This window comes from Anabas testudineus, chromosome 13 (genome assembly GCF_900324465.2).
Source record: "Anabas testudineus chromosome 13, fAnaTes1.2, whole genome shotgun sequence".
Classification (NCBI taxonomy): domain Eukaryota; kingdom Metazoa; phylum Chordata; class Actinopteri; order Anabantiformes; family Anabantidae; genus Anabas; species Anabas testudineus.
In genome coordinates, this window is record NC_046622.1 from 9588049 (window position 1) to 9604737 (window position 16689).

The window sequence follows — 16689 nt, forward strand, 5'->3', positions numbered from 1 at the left end:
CATGCAGGTTACAGACATTTCTAGTTCTTAGTTTTTTCAAAGTTTTTTGATAAATAATTTAATATACTTATATTCCCTTTTAATTTGTCTAACCATATGTAGGCCTACCTATGTAGAAGATAAAAAATATATTGAGTGGTAGAGAATATCTAAAAATGTGGAGCATTATTGGCACCACATTAAGCCAGAGAGTTTCCATTATTTAATTAGTTTAGTACATCGTGACGGATGCTATTTACTTGTGAAAACTGTACTAGAGGCCATTGTCACTTGGTAACTGTACATTTATCAGTCTTCCACTTGTCTGCCCTCTTGTGGTTGCAGTTCTGAGTGAAGAGACAAAGAAAAGTCAAGCTAATGTGATGCTATTGATGTGAAGCTAACATCATACCCTGTACACTTACTACACTATATTAAATCTTTGGTGGACAGGAAACATGATCTGATTTACTGTTTTGCAGCTGGCAGTCAGCAGTTGTTTGCTTGATAAAGGTGTCAACAAAGCCATTGTGTAGCAGCCAAGTGTTAATGCAGCCTCCAGCTGTGAATGTGACTCTTAGAGACACAAAGAGCACCACAGGTATCTTCCAACATTTGGCTTTTAACTTTCTCTACATTAACAAATGAAAAAGATCTTACATTTTTTCCATGATAAAACTTTATAGAGTTAAAATATGTTGTTATATATTGTTTGCATAAGTACCTTATGCATAAGTATGTCAGTTATGGTAGATCTGAGAGTGTTATACAATGTTTAATGCCGTTAAACTGGGAGAGCTCTCAAAGAATAATTCTTCCCTGTTTTCAAACAGATCAGCCACTCTCAGGAGGTCAGCTCTTCTGAGGAAAGTCTAAGTTCAAATAGGTATCAGTGCTGAATGTAAGAAAACAATATGTTTCTGCACAAAAGAATAAATGCTTCTTCTAGAATATTACATGGTCTTTACATAACATTCAAGAAAGACATGGCAGACAGGGGAATATGAGACATTTTTACATTATTAGGAAATGATTCAACAGTAAAACCTCCATGGTGATCATATCAAGCAGAGGTGGCACAAATAACTGAGTGACACGCATATTTATCTTCACAAAAACAGCAACATCAAGGAGCCTCTCGAATCCCAAACCAAACCATATGCAGAGCAAATGGCAAGGGGATGAGAATTCTAATAGTCATGACTAAATAAAGTATTGACAAAATATGAAGCCACATGTCTGATGATTTCCTACAGCTTGACGCCCATGTAGAATACACCCCCACATGTTTTGTAAGCAAAGCAAAGACAGAAGTACACCTACAATTTTAGGTGTTGCAGTTTGAAATGTTGAACATGCACAACGTTCTAATGCTTCCAGGTGCATTACACACTACAAAATAGTAGTATTCACTTAATGAAAAAGTACATTTAGCATAATTTATCATAGCAGACCTATTTTTACATAGATCATTGTTGGTTTCTGCTTTTTCAACATCTATCAACTAAATTTAAATCATTAATATAATACATGTAAACAAAATACATATATGTATATAATACTGCCAAAATGTTTTGTGAAATAAAAAAATAAAACAAACTCCATTAGCAAGACAATTGTTATAGGTTTTCTGTTATAATTACTAATATTTTGATAGCTTGATGAAACAAGTCAACAACTGAATATGTTGACGAAAGTGAGACTTACGAGGACACATGAACGCCTCATTGGGCTCAGCCAGTGACGTCTTCGCCGTCAACAGGAAACGGCGAAAGCGTCCTTGGAGATGTTGTCAGTGCTGTAACTATCGCATCTTTCTTGTGTATATGCAATGTCTGTGTCAAACAACTGACAACTAATCCATATTGCCAGAGAGTTCAATGAGAAACCGAGTAAAAGTTTGGGATGTAAATCCCGTATCACGAGAAATGTATTTTTCAACTACTTAGCTGGCTAAGCTAACGGTAAGTAGCTAGCTAACTAGTTAGATGTCGCCCAGCCAAAGCAAAATTAGCTAAAGTGCTAGCTTAATTAACGCTAGCTGCTGTCTTAAATGTATGTCCTACCCTGCCCTTTATGTATTAAATATTTCTCTTTTATCGTAATGCTAATGTTGCCTTAGTGCTGCACATTTTATCATACGTTTAGGATTATGTTTATAATAAATCCTCGTTTCTCTTTGTCAGGCTAAATGCAAGAACTTAAAATGTAAACGTTAATCTCATTAGCAAATCATAGGAAAACAAAGTCTATAAAATGTTTACCCCAAAAAGGTCATATTTTGCTGAATCAACAGCTGGGTATGTAAACCAAGACGGGAGACCCTGTAGTTATAATATTTGAAGTGACGCTGTATCTCCCTTTCATTTGTCAGTCATACTTATTTTGCATTTAACCCCCGTGTCTCTGCAGGAACCATGAGTGCAGCTGCTCTTATAGGAGACCAGCTGATCCTTGAAGAGGACTATGATGAGAACTATATACCATCAGAACAAGGTACAGAGGGGATGCTGCTGGTTTGAATCCTTATAAGTAGCCTTATAAACGTAAAGCATTTCCAAATGACTGTTGGTCAGAGACTAATGAGATACAGTGACGCATTTCAACATGAGGAAAATAAAGTATATCTGGACCTAGATTATTATCACATAATTGACTGATGTTAATAATATTGAGATAGCATGGAAAACATTTAGTGACAATTAGCATCATTTTCATATCTTACGTGTTACATTGTGTTATTATGGCTTCACTCTACCTCTATGAAATTTACAATTGACAAATTTACATCACTGTACTTGTATGTTATTTGATACTGTAAAGCAGACCACAGTTCCATTCAGCTTTTCTTTTATTAGTATATTTCTCTCTTTATTATTTGCATCAGAAATCCAAGAATATGCAAGAGAGATTGGAATTGATCCTGACAAAGAGTCGGAGCTCCTGTGGCTGGCCAGGGAGGGCATTGTTGCCCCTCTGCCTCCTGAGTGGAAGCCTTGGTAAGTAAGAAGGGGTAGAGGCTGGGTTGTGAGCTTCTGACTGCATACCAACCCCAAAAGGGTGCACAAGCTTTAACAAATCTCACTATAATAATGAATTGCGGTTTGGCACAGGAATTGTTTGGAACCTCATCTTCTATTGTATCCATTAATTTATAGGGTTTGATGTTATTACACAGAAAATGATTATGGTGATATTAAATGATGGGCTGTCAGACTTTTAGAAATGATTCCCCAGCCTCATTGGTTTATTTGAGTATGCTACTGTACTGTTGGGTGTTTGTGGCCTTGCAGCTATTCAAGGGTGACGGTCTGCTCTTGACACCTGAAGGTGGGGGGTGCATAGCAACCTTCCCTTAACAATATCTCCAGGGAGAAGTCACCTCCAGTAAACTTGTCTAAATAATGCAGCTAACAGATTAAAACACAATGTTAGTACACTTGTAAGATACATAACTAGTGCATTCAGTAAACATAGATGAAGTAAGGGTTGGTGAAGGATTGATAAGATATGATAGATAAAGATGGATAAATAAGATTTTATCAGGGACATGTACCATGAAATATGATCCAATACACCAGCTTTGCCATATATTCTGCTTTTACAAGGTTTTCATTTCCCAGTTTTTGTTGAAACTCTGAGAATAATAATAATTGTGCTATGTGTTAATGATTGACATCATAGAACTGGAGCACATATTAGCTGGTACCCAATGAAGTGACCAGTGAGTGTATAACTGTAAAGCTTCTTGGTCATCCCCGTCATGGTTATGGATAACAGTAATTTAATACAGAATACTTCAAAACACTTTTTCTCATATGTGTGTCTTCCCTTTGCACCTGGCAAATCCCCTACCAGCCAGGATGTGACTGGAGACATCTACTATTTCAACTTCTCCACGGGGCAGTCCACCTGGGATCACCCCTGCGATGAGCACTACCGCCGTCTGGTGATTCAGGAGCGTGAGCGCGCCCAACTCACAGCTGCTGCAGTTGGCACCGGGGCAAAGAAGGACAAGGATAAGAAGAAGAAGAAAGAGAAGAAGGAGAAGAAAGAGAAAAAGAAGAATGAGCCACTCAAGACTCCTGGAGTGAGTGGCTGTGACAATATCAGAATGAAAAAAACAGATAAAAACAAAATGTGTTTCTTTTAACAGATAATAGGTACACTTAAAAACAATAAAATAAAATGTTCATATAGTTATAGAAACATTGTTAGGTGGATCAGAACCGGACTACCTAATGTGAATGTCTTTAATTGGAAATGTTTTGTGGAAAAAACATGCTAAAAAAGTGAAAATAGTGTTAATATTAATTTAAGTGTGTCTTCAGCTGATAGTCAATGTTCAGTATTTATCAACAAGCATTTAGCATGAAACCTAATCAAGGGATTCCTATTAAAGAATTGTAGGGATATGATTATAAATTCTATAAATTATCAATTGTTGTTGATGTTACACATTTCTCAGCAAGGTGCTTACTTTTCTTGTTCCATAGGCCCTTAGTTCAGCCTTGGGACCTTTGCCATCCCCACTGGGTAGTCTAGCTCCCCTGAGAGGTCTGGATGCCCCTGGCCCAGCCCCACTTTCTGGTTCTGTCCCTGCACTCCGGGGATCTCTCGGCAGCTCTGGAGGCCTGGAGCCCCTCAAGACGTCCCTTGGGGTAAGATCTTAGTGCTACTGTACAAAGGACCGTGATGTATAATGAGTTTATGGTATTTATTGTCTCAAACCTTCACTATATACTATGTTTTAATTCTTTCTCTGTCAGCCCCCTCGAAGCAGTGGGGTTTCTAGTGTTTTAGGAAGCAGGCAAGAGGAGAGGGTGTCATTTACACTGCCTGGCTTTGATAATGATGATGACAATGATGAAGACAAAGTGTCAGAAAACGAGGTACAGTGCAACTTGAAGGCAAATAAAAGATGATAAAGGTTGTTAATTTAGCTGCAGGCCGCTCATAAATATATACTCTTAGTGCTAATAAAGCCCGACATTATCACTTTTTCAGCCAAGTGGCCATGGTTCAGACAGACTTTTGAAGAATCTCCATCTGGACTTGGATGCCCTTGGAGGAGGTCTTCAATATGAGGTAGACAGGATCTTTTGCTTTCTACAGGACTTGCTGTAATTGACAGTTAATATTGTAGAGAGACACAGGAAGTAAGGATAGAGAAGTGTATGACATGCAACACAGGTCAGGAATCAAATTGTGGATGTTGTGGGTTATGCTATGTGTCTAATCATTAAGACACAACATGTGTCTTATTGTCTTATTAGTCCCAATAATATCATCTAGTCTTCTAAAAAGATTGGGGTTGATAATTACCTTGGAAAAACATAGCATAATCAATCACTGATAAGATAAAATGGATTCACTTTATTAGTTTACATACTTGTTCATAAGTATACTGTGTGTTATGTTTATGAATGAATATATATTCTTATCGATGTAATGCTTTAATGGTTTGCTCTAGGACAGTGAAGCCAGTGGTGCAGCTCCACCTGAGGAGAGGACTGAACCAGAGTTGCAGGACTTGGTCCTGTCTGGAGATCACAGTCCTGAACCACAGTCCCAGCAGGTAAAACCAAACACATCCAGTTTTGCAGCGGCTCCATTTGATTTTGTCTTTCTAACTTGTTCTGCTTTCTTTTCAAACAATGTTTCTGTATGGTGAACCTGTTTGATTTACCTGTTTTTCTGTGAGACTGACAAATTACTACTGCTCGGAAACATTTTGATATGCATAGACAGGACTTTTAGATGCACAAACCATGTAATCCCGGGCATAGTTATGGAAGATAATATTATATTTAAAACATTTACAGCATCAGAATAAATTCTCGAGTAAGGGGGGCCTCTCTGTTGAAAAGCAGTCTTTGAAATTAGTCTTGCTTCTAGTTTGATTAGTTTATTATAAGAAAATGATAATAGGGGATACACAACACATGCTGATGTACAATAAATATACATTTTTAGTTTGTAGGTCTAATTGTTTTTACATATCCTCCATGCATCATAGTGGGCTTTTCTTGTTGTCTTATGTAATTGTGACTTCTAAACCATGTGATATTCCTTCTCTTGTCTTTCTTTGACCTTTCCATCGTGACCCGTATGTGTTCATGTAGCTGCTGTGCTGCTGGGATCTATCCTATGAACATGGCTGTTACTGTGTCTTCCTCTTTGTCCTGTTGTCATCCTACTGTCACTGTTACTGCTTTGCTGTCTGAATTTAAATACTAGGGGAAAGGATTGTTATAGTTTCCCTCTGATTTATGTATTTGTCTCCATTGCCTTAGAGATATTGAGAAGTCAGTTGTAATTTGTGAAGTTTGTAAATTTTACCTACTAAGTCTTTATTTAGCATAACTAGTGTTTATATTGAGTGATTTCTTCTACATATTGTGTTTTTGGAGGGAAAACACAGGTTCAAAGAAATCACCAAACTGTCCAACGTGATATATTGTGACTATATTTACATTTACATTTAGTCAAGGCAAGGCAAGCAAAGAAAACAATATATTATATTTGACTCCCAAAATATAGTTTTCTAGGCTTTTTTTCATTTTTGTTTTTGTTTATTGTTCTTAATGTATTTTTCATATATTGATTGTGTAATATGACTAAAATTGTCCATGTAAAGTGCAAAATGTTTGCATGCAGTTATGTCAAGATCATCACTCCTCCCCACGTCGCCTTTCAGGAGTCAAAATCTTTTTTGTCTGGCTCCTTCCCTCACCAGCCCTCCTCCATCCTTTCTCTCCCTTGTGTCTCTGCACGCCTTCCTTTGTGCCTCTGTTTGGATGGATGGACCTACTATTCCTTTGCACCAAGGACTCCTTGAGGTCCCGTGACCTCCACCTGTCAACACTGACAGGAAGCAGAAAACATATCAGCGAGGAGGGGGCCAGTGCAGCAACCCCTGAAGCTGAACACGCCACTGAACACTCAGAACAGGAGGTAGCAGAGGGGGTGAATGAAGTAAATAACAAGGAGGAGGAGGGAGGAGAGTTGGAAGATGAGGATACTCAGAGTGAGAAAAGAGAGGATGAAGAGGGAGGGGAAGTGAATGAGGAGAAGGAGGAGATAGAACATGAGCAGATGGATGGAGAAGATGCAGATGAGAGAATAAGCAAAGAGTGTAATGAGGTGGAAAAGGAGCAGGAAGTAAGTGAGGCAGCTATAGAGAGCAAGAAAGAGGAGGAGGAGTTAGGGAACGATGACTTAGAGGAGGAATGCTATGAGGGTGAGAATGACGAAAAAGATGAAAGCGAAGGAGTGTCAGATAAGATGAGAAACAGTCAGGAGAGCAGTGAAAAGGAGGAAAAGGACAGCACAGTAGACGAGGTAGAAATGTGTGATGAAAGCCAGGATGATGAGGCCAAAGACAGAGAGGAGAATGAGAGTTTAATGTCAGAGAATGAAGAGGTGGAGGAGGAGCTGCAAGCAGAACAAGAATTTGAAGAGGACAGTGATGAAGTTGTAGAGAAATCCATCACAAGTGATACAAAAGGAGAGAGCAAGGAGGAGGGAGAAAGTGACAAAGAGGTAGAGGAACTAGAAATAAGCACAAACGATGAAGAAAGGCAGGATGAACTTAGGAATGAAGAGGTAGATGTGAATAATGAAGGAGAGCAAGAGAAAGAAAAGGAGGAGGAGGATGGTGAAAGTGAAAGTGAAGAGGCTTTGGATAGATGCTCCCTGAGTCAGAGGGAACTGACAGAGAGTGATGAGGTGGTAGAGAGATGTATGCATAGTGAAACAGAGAGGAACAATGCAGAGGTAGAGGAAGATTCAGGTGCCCAAAAGCCACAAGCGGCATCAGAGAGTGAGGAGGAAGTTGTTGAGGTTTTTGACATGGAAGCGGCTTCTGTCCGAACAGCCAACGGCCAGAAGATGATGCTGAGCGGCCATAAAACACTTGACCGACAGCAACAAACTCTTGCTGGCAAGGAGACGAGTGTGACAAAAAAATGCCCCCTTCCTGCAGAGGTAGGGTTTGGTGTTGCCTCTGTGCGTGCTCACACCCTTCCACCCCTACCCAACCCCACCCAGCTCCTGCTTGACCTTTTCAAGCATGCATGGGTACATGCAAATCCCACAATCCAGCTCCACTGCCTTAGGGGCTGTGCCATCCTCTATGATTCCCAGCCTGGATGTCAACACACGCCCAGTGGAATTTGAATTAAGGACAGTCAGTTCGAGCCCCTGAGGACTGGATTGAAAAGTTCTGATCACTCTGCCCATTGACAGCTCAGGCTCTTGATAGTCTCTCTGCTTTTACAATGGTCGTTTGGGCTGTTTAACCAGGCACTCTCATATCCCCCCTCTACCTCCCCCTTTTTTTTAGAGGCTGCCTGCTTGAATGTTTGATTATAGAATAAGCCATCCAGCTCACCGGCCTTGGTTGTGTTTGCATGTAAAGTACAGTACACACTGCTTTTGCCTTGTGCTGTGTGCATTTCTGTGTCTCTTTAAAAAAGACGTGTGTTCAGTGTTCGATTTCATGTTGAATACACGTTTGCCTCTCCAATTACTTTGTCATTAAATGTGTGTGTTATTGCAGGAATTTGAGGCCAGTCAGAACTCTGTGGAAGCCTCCACCTCCATAGATGTCAAGGTAATCACATCTTGCAGCATGGCACCTATTCAACAGCATAAATGAACTAAATGTATGAGGTTTTATTAGTATTATTATTATCAACATTGTAATGTCTGTGCTATCCTAAAGTCAGAGAAGGTTCTGAGTACCCACGACCTGTCGGGTACAGTCAGTCCACTAGAGAAAGATGACAGAGGAGAAAATAAAGATGAAGAGGGGGAAAAGACCAAGAAGGCAGAAGCTGCCAAGAGGTTTCTGGTTATTTTAATAATAATTTTGATTCTCTTTACTTTTCTTGATTTCTGAAAATATACACCTTGTATAGAATAAGGAAGTAGTGCCTAATCTTAAACTAAGACTCTCATTCCTTTTAGGAGTATAATGGCTGAAGACAAAAACAGCCCTTCAGTCCATAAAGTTGACCGACTCATCCTCCATCAGTCCAACCTGTCACCTTCCCTCTCTAGCTCCTCACATTCAGAAGTAGGTGTTGAGTTCCAGCCAAAAGCCAAAGGTTTCGGCATTTCTCTGGGGCTACAGAGACCTGAAACTTCCAGAGGTCGCCTGGTCCGTACCCCCAACACCCAGGTCGATGATGCTGAGCCCCCCTTAAAAAACAAAAACGACTCACTGGAAGAAGAGTCGCACTGGAGAATCTGGAAACAGAGTGAGAAAGAGGAGGAGGAAGAGAAGGGGAAGAGGGCAGAGAGAGAGGAGAGTAGTCTGAGTGAAAGGAAGGAGGAGGTGGAGAGGGAGAAGAGGAAGACTGATGGGGAAGTGGAGGAGGAGAGGGCACAAATGATGAGAGAGAAAGAGGATAGGATTCGTCTCCTCCAAGGGGAACTGAGGAGAGAAGAGGAGCAGGAGGAGAGGAAGCTGAGGGAGGAGAGTGAGGAAAGGCTGAGGTAAGAAGGCAGAGTATAACACCGTAGGCCTCCCCAAACTATTCACTGTATGAACTCAATTTTTACTAAATTCTAATAATTGCTTGGTTTTTTTATCTTTATTTTGTCAAGTCAGTGGAAGTGCTTACTTTCATTCTTCCATTTCTACATTGTTGTTGGTTCATTATCATGTGCGTTATCGAGAGGCAAACATTAAAATGATAAACTTACATTTTATAAAGGACTTCCATAAATATGTGTACAGTTTATTTAAGCTTTCTGTTGAAACAAGTAGAAAGTCCCTCAATACTTGTATTTGTGCACCTCCCCAGGGCTCTGCGGCAACATATCCTCAATACGAGGAGAGAGGAGGAGGCCAGGCTGAAGGAGGAGTCTGCAAGGGTCCTGGAGGAACTCAGACAGAGTTTACATAAGGAGAAGGAGACGCAAGAACACACTCTTAGGTCAGAAACACACATGAACACGTAAAACAAAGGTACGCTAGAGCAGTGTATCTCAAAGTGGTGCTGAATTTACAATACAGCATTTCCATTAATGTCATGTTCACAAAGTACTTATTACCCATTTACTATGCAGTATAATTAGACATGAAACATGAACATTTCAAGGTTCTAATCTATAGACCCTTGCAAAGAAGCTGAATTGTTTGGCAGTTATTAACTTTCAATCCCAAAAATAACATTCATGTCCTGTGAACAGGGGGGAGAGTGAAGCTGGGCTGAAGGAGTTACGTATCACTTTAGAGGAAGAACGAGCAGCAGAGCAGGAGAAGCTGGAGGCCCAGAAGAGGCAGAACATTGAACGTCTGAAGGCAGAGTTTGAAGAGGAGCTGCAAGCGGAGAAGAGGAGACTCCAGGGTGAAAGGGAGGAGAAACTGAACTCTCTAAAGCATGAGGTGTCTCATTTTTTATTTTATTGCCTTGTACTATGTAAAAGTTGAGTGTTTACATTTTGCTTTTGCACTTGTCAAGTCTAATGAGGGATATTTTTCTCATTTTGAACAAACCAAAGCTAAAACCTAACACCAATACTACAGTAGATAGAAACAACAAAGGTGGGTGTAAATAGTGTTTGAATGCATCAGCTTTATTTATTTATTGTAGCATATTTCAAACACCGAAGCAATAAAAAAGCAATTTAAAGTGTTTATGGAGGCAAAGAAGAGCATTAGTATCGCATTAAGCAATGTGAAGTGAAAAATCCCTGTTTTCAGGGAAAAGGTCATCTAGAAGCCATGTTTGTGGATGGATGCGTGTTGGGTCACACAAATGCTGGCAGTTACTCTTCTAAATTGATGTTGATGTTTCTGACACTGTGGTAGAAGTCAAAGAAACAAAAAGAAAATATATTACTTACTCTAGTTTAAGTTTATTTTTTGCCACACCAGCTCAAAATAAAACATATCATCTTGAGTGTGCTTGTTTTGTAAAAATCTGTTTCGTAAAGACTTTTAAAGAGAGGCATTAACAATAACTTTGACCCACTTAGTTTGTGTTAAGGTGTCAAATTTACGTAAACCCCAGACACTTTGGACTTGGACATGAGGGACACAGTTTAATGATTTGTCTAAATGTGTATCTGTCTCTGTATTTGCACTGTTTTGTCTGTGTAAAGGTTAAAACCACAGAGATGAGGAAGGAGCTGATGATGAGTCCACGACCTGAACAGCACCTGGCAGAGTACCACAGAGAGGTTAGAGGACACACACACCCACAGGCGCACGCACATAGGATTTGTACAGAATTGTCATCATGTCTGTTTCTCTGTTAATGTTTTCTAAGGCTCAAAGTTTATGTACATTTTCAGTTAAGTACAATTTGCTAAATTCAAACTAAACTTCTCCTCGACCTGCCTAGCTGTCTGATGTGCTCCAAGAAGTGCGCGAGGAAGTGCAGCGTGACCATGAAAGAAAGCTGGAGAAGCTGAGGGAAGATCACAGGAGAGAGATGAACAGCATCAGAGAGAAATACCTGGATGAGGTCAGAGAGTGTTTAGATCGAGAAATCAATGTATGGTATTTTTCTAAGTTAAAGTTAAGGCTCAAAATTATGATATTGTCATAATAATGTGGTGAATGAAAAATAAATAATAACAGGACTCCAGAATATTTGTAGATTTCTGAAATGCATTGCTCAAAAAAACGAAGGGAACACTTTAAGTACCACAGTATCACTCATCGGATGCTGATGAACAAATTATTCAAGTTGTCTAAATTTCATTTTCAAGTGTGCATGGTCGAAACATAATGTACCATACATACTTACTCAATTGGACTTGAAAATGTGAGGATCAGTAGCATCAGTGCCTTCGTCATCCAGGAACCGCCTACACGCTTGGACGGCACAAAGCCAGGCATCGTCCTACATTAGGAGGAACCCAGCAACTCTCCAGGGGTTAGGGTTGCAATGCATTGTGCAAACAAGTGCGTTCACCAAGATAATGTAACAAAGATGTGCGTGTGTGTTTCAGGAGACTGCGCAGAGGGAGAGTTTGCTGTCCACTCTGCAGGAGGACAGAGCCCGTCTTCAGGCTTCACATGCTGTCCAACTGGAGAAACTGCGTCTGCAGCTCGACACACAGATACAAAAAACACAGCTGACACACTCACGCCAGGTGGGATGGGGTAGACACACAATACAATATTCTACCTATGGTAACATTACACTACCAAAAACTGATGGCTGACGATGTCCTTTCCACCTGGAATGACACATGCTTTTAATATACAGTATATTTAAGTAAGAGATTCACATTTGCAACTAATAGTGGAACATTTTTTAATCTACAGACTGTGTTTTTACTTCTTAAGTCAACTTTGCCTTATTTCGTGTACACCTGTGAGAATCTAGTAGTACAGACACATAAAAACACTTTATTCTAAACAATCAATCTCTAATTTTATCTATCAGGAGTCAGAACTACAGAATCTAGCAGATCAGTTGGAGCTGAGAGCCAAAGAGCTGAAGAGCCAGGAGGCCATGCTGCAGACCAAGGTTTTTTATTCCATACTTTTACTCTTCTAATCTGATACTCGAACCTGAACCACACATACTTATAGTTCCTTTCTTATATCAGGCAGCAGATCTTAAGAGAAGAAGGAAGAAGCTTGGAGAGGAAGAGGAAGAAGTGGACAGACAGATTGAGGTGGGAAGCCCCACTTTTCATTATGGAAAGAAGGATTATATTGACCCTGCGTCTGTCAACCATCTATTTCCCCACCTGTGTGTGTGTATGTGTGTGTGTGTGTGTGTGACTGTGTGTTCAACAGGCGTTTCCCCGGTTGATTCAGGAGAGAGACCAGTTGATAGTGGAGTTGGAGAGGATGAGAGAAGAAAAACATCAAGCCCGAGAACTCCTCCAGAGAGCCAGGCAAGAGAGGAGTGAGGTGAAGGAGGAGGAGGAGAGACTGAGAGAGGAGAGAGATAAATTCAAGGAAGAGAGCCGGAGAGCCAAAGAAGAAAAGCAGCGACTGGAGAGCAAACTGGCGCTGATGAATGAGAGATGTGACCGTCTCAGCCGCAGAGTCAGGTACAATTTACACTGCAAAAACAGCAATAATAGAAGTCTGTATTGGTAATAGTATTGATTCCATACCAGCATAGTTATGTTCAGCAAGTTGCTGAGTTTGCTGAGTTGCAAGTTTCATTTATTTTGTTGCGGTGAGTCACATGAGAGAGTCATTTGTGTTGTGCTGTGTGTGTATGTGAATGCAACTTCATCAAAGGGACTTTCTTTATTTTTTTAAAACAGTGAAAAGGATCAGATTTGTTTTGCATTGTAAATAGATTATACTCGTCTTTTGATCAGTGAGTTGGAACAAGGTGAAGGAGCACACACCTCACCCAGGGAAGACCCGAAACAGGACAAAAAGAAGGTAGAGAGAGCAGAAGCGACAGCGCCCTCCAGTGACAGGAGAGACTCATCACTACGTGTAGAAGACCTGGACGACCCGCCACCCTCCCCTGTACCCAACAGCCACAGCAGCATGGACGAGTAAGGGGAGGGAGACAGACTCTGAGAACAGAACAGTGGTTTTAAATGCATTTTTAGTATTTAGTAATTACTGTGAGTGTTGTTTAGGATTCAGGTTTTTCTTCTTTAGAGGTTATTTTCCCTTGTTTCCTGCGATTTCTCGTCTTAAATTATGATAAGAACAGAACAGCAGGATGTAGAACTACTTAAGTAGACTGCTAAAGTACTTCAGATCTGTGTATCAGTATTAATATTCAGTAGTGTAATGTTTCCTTGTACACATTTGATAGTAGAGGTGACCATGTTACTAGCAGTATGTTCATCACAACATTTATGGTTCAGTCTATGAAAACTGAGAGTAAGAGTGTATTTAACCTCCACCCTTATCCTCATATGTCCATTTGTCTAGGTTTCGACGCTATATCTCCTCACACGGCGCCTCCATCCAGAAGACCAAACTCTTCCTGGAGAGGGAGAGCAGCCGGCTGATGGAGAGAGAGGCCGCTCTGCGGACAGCTCAGACCAGCTCCTCCCAGGAGCCCAGCCAGGAAGGAGGGGTGACTGAAGAGATGATAAGAAACCTCCAGCAGGTGGGGAGGAGTGTGAGACACCTCCTGCAGAATGAACATTGGTGTAAATGAAATGTCTAGTGCTGGTCACGATATCCATTGTGTCTATTAGGAGGCGAGAAATGTGGCAGAGTTGCAGCGGGCAGTTCAGAGAGGAAACTCGCTCCTGCGGAGGAAAGAGGAGCAACTACAGCAGCTGGAGAGCTCCATGGCTGAAGAGGTCAGGAGACACCATCGGCCTGTATCTGTAGTCTGCAACAAACACAAGCCAAATGAGTCATACTTAGATATAGATATTGTAATATCTTTAAATAATATGTATCTGCTTTTAATGGCATTCTTGTCGCTTTGCACTTAGCCTCTGTTTGAGGATCTGTCTCGGCTGGCAGGAGAAAGGAAAGTGACTTTTGATGTGACAGAGTCTGATCTCAGCAGCACTGCAGACCCTCCAGATGGGACAGGTATCATGAGCAAGGAGATTTGAAACATGTTGAACTGACCATTAATTTATTTTCATGTCTACAGTTTTTTCATACACTAGGAAAAGATGTATCTCTTCACCTTTCTCTTCTCGACCTTGCTCTCACCAGGAGGTCATCCCACTGTCCCAGCCAAAGTCCAGGAGTTAGCAGAGTCCCTGCAGCAGATCTCAGGCCAGCTCAACACCGTCCTGGGTGCCTTGGGTTCAATAGCTCAGAGACAGAGCTCCACACATTACGCAGCTTTTTCTCTGCCCCCAACTCATCCGCACTCCACCCCAACACCCACCTCCACCTCTGTCCCAGGTATGCCCCAGATGCACAGCCTTGGCACCAGCTCCTTAGCCCCGCCTCCCCCAGTGAGGCTCTCAGAGCCTTCATGGAATTGGCTGCCTCAAGGCAGCCCTGCAACCACGCCGCTCTACAGCACCCCAATCAGCAGTGGGCTAAGGTCCTCTGAGGACCTCCTTAACACTCGATGGAATCAGATATTCCCTGGTATGCTAACGTCAATTTGCTATGGGACTTGTTAAAAAGAGGCTTTTCACTCTGAACCATTGTTGTTGGTCCTGAACTGTTGTTCTTGTTCTCCAGGAGCGGCTGTGGACCCAATGGCCTCCAGCACCATGAGGACTTCTTCCGCTTACTCATCATTTGCTCCTGCTGGGTAACCAGCAATTCACATTTAATCCTGCAATTCTTACAGCTTACACACACATCTTCACTGTGTTAAATTAGTTACGATCCTTAAACTGTGCGATTATGTCTGTGTGTCTCAGGGAACATGGCCGCAGCCTGCGGTCCATTCAAAAGTCCGCGGAGTTGGACGGCCAAAGGCTGCAGGGGCTGATCGACGGCAACAAGAGATGGCTGGAGATGCGCAAGAAAGACACCAGCATGTATCCTTTTATCACACACTCAGACACACTTTAGCCCATATAAGTATTAGCACTATGCTTCCAAAGTGTAAACAATTAACACTGACAAAATGTAGTAACTGTAGCCTACAGTAAGTTCTAGTGCCATCAACCTCATTTTATTTAAATCTACACACACTTAATCATTTACGAGTTCCCTTTTTTTTATTATTTTTACTTTTCTTTGAACACTGTTCCTTTTATTCTCTTTCACTCTACATCCCAGACCTCTGTTCACTCGCTATCAGGCTCCGTCCTCCAGGAGCGGCTTGGTTCAACTGGGCCTGGACGATAACAACCAGATCAGAGTCTATCACTACTGAGGACATGGCACACAGTCCGGTCCTTTTGTACTGTGACCGTGACTGAGGACATTGGAGCATTTCTTTATCACTGTGACAGGTCAGTGTTGTGACGTTTGCACGCAGAGTCAGGTGCCAGCTTTGGTTCTTCCCTTTTTTTAGTTCAAAGGTTTTCAGGGAAAATCCGGCCTCCTCTGCTCTGATTGGAGGAAGAGGTGACTCGAGTTCAGGGAGCTGCATGTCAGAGAGGGCTGAGGACTTTTATCTTCCAACGTTATTCATGGCTGTGAGACTTTTTACAGCACTTCAGAGTCACGTTTACAGACTATAGCTCTGTTCCAGACTTGGGCTATTCAGGCTTTTAATTATTTGGTTTACTGATGTCAGATGAGCGCTGAAGGTTTTGGACCATCACAGAAAAGTATCTCACTGTGTCATTAGGATACTAGAAAACTTCGCAGCCGTCACCCAATTTGTCATCATGTTGTGATTTGTTTATTTCATGACAGGTTACATGTGTATTTGTGCCACTGGTTTTATAAATGGGTTATTTTATTTTTACCATTTTAACCTTTCAGAAACAGGAATCATTGCTTTTGTAAACGTGAAGCCAGTCCACTTTTTATTTTACTTGGTATCTCCATACTCCCTCAAACTGATGTTTGCACATAAATAGTTTTGGCTGTGATAAGATTCAACACGTGGAGGCGTCGAGAAATATGTTTTGTGCACATTTGTTTGTGTAAATGCGTACTGTATTTTTATATGAAATATTTTAATAAACTGTATTTTGTACGTATATGTACACATTTCGTACTGCTCCTGTTATAGCTATTACTGTTACTGTGCAAGTGTATTTACATACACACTCGGATTTGCATATATTGCTCACACTGAGGAACTACACGCCTCACATGAGCTGGTCTCTAAGACTAAACATCTGGTTTAAAGCTTTGTATCATCAACT

At 41.1% G+C, this 16689-nt stretch overlaps 1 protein-coding gene across 4 annotated transcripts; it reads left to right on the forward strand.

The window, feature by feature from the left end:
• Positions 1–1743: 1743 nt before the first annotated feature.
• On the forward strand, positions 1744–16524 carry LOC113165966 (centrosomal protein of 164 kDa). Of its 4 annotated transcripts, none has more exons than XM_026365825.2 (28): positions 1744–1770; positions 2392–2475; positions 2867–2978; positions 3838–4069; positions 4476–4640; positions 4749–4871; positions 4987–5067; positions 5453–5557; positions 6811–7968; positions 8543–8596; positions 8708–8829; positions 8953–9483; positions 9795–9926; positions 10183–10378; positions 11098–11175; positions 11340–11462; positions 11953–12096; positions 12393–12476; positions 12559–12627; positions 12752–13011; positions 13291–13476; positions 13865–14045; positions 14137–14244; positions 14383–14485; positions 14615–15001; positions 15098–15170; positions 15283–15402; positions 15647–16524. In XM_026365825.2, the coding sequence occupies exons 2-28, from the start codon at positions 2397–2399 to the stop codon at positions 15741–15743; spliced, it is 5103 nt and encodes a 1700-aa protein (XP_026221610.1). In that variant the 5' UTR covers positions 1744–1770; positions 2392–2396; the 3' UTR covers positions 15744–16524. The 4 variants fall into 4 exon arrangements, with proteins under 4 accessions (XP_026221610.1, XP_026221601.1, XP_026221627.1 ...); XM_026365816.2 differs by having other exon boundaries at positions 1745–1943; XM_026365833.2 differs by having other exon boundaries at positions 1760–1779.
• The last annotated feature ends 165 nt before the right edge of the window (positions 16525–16689 follow it).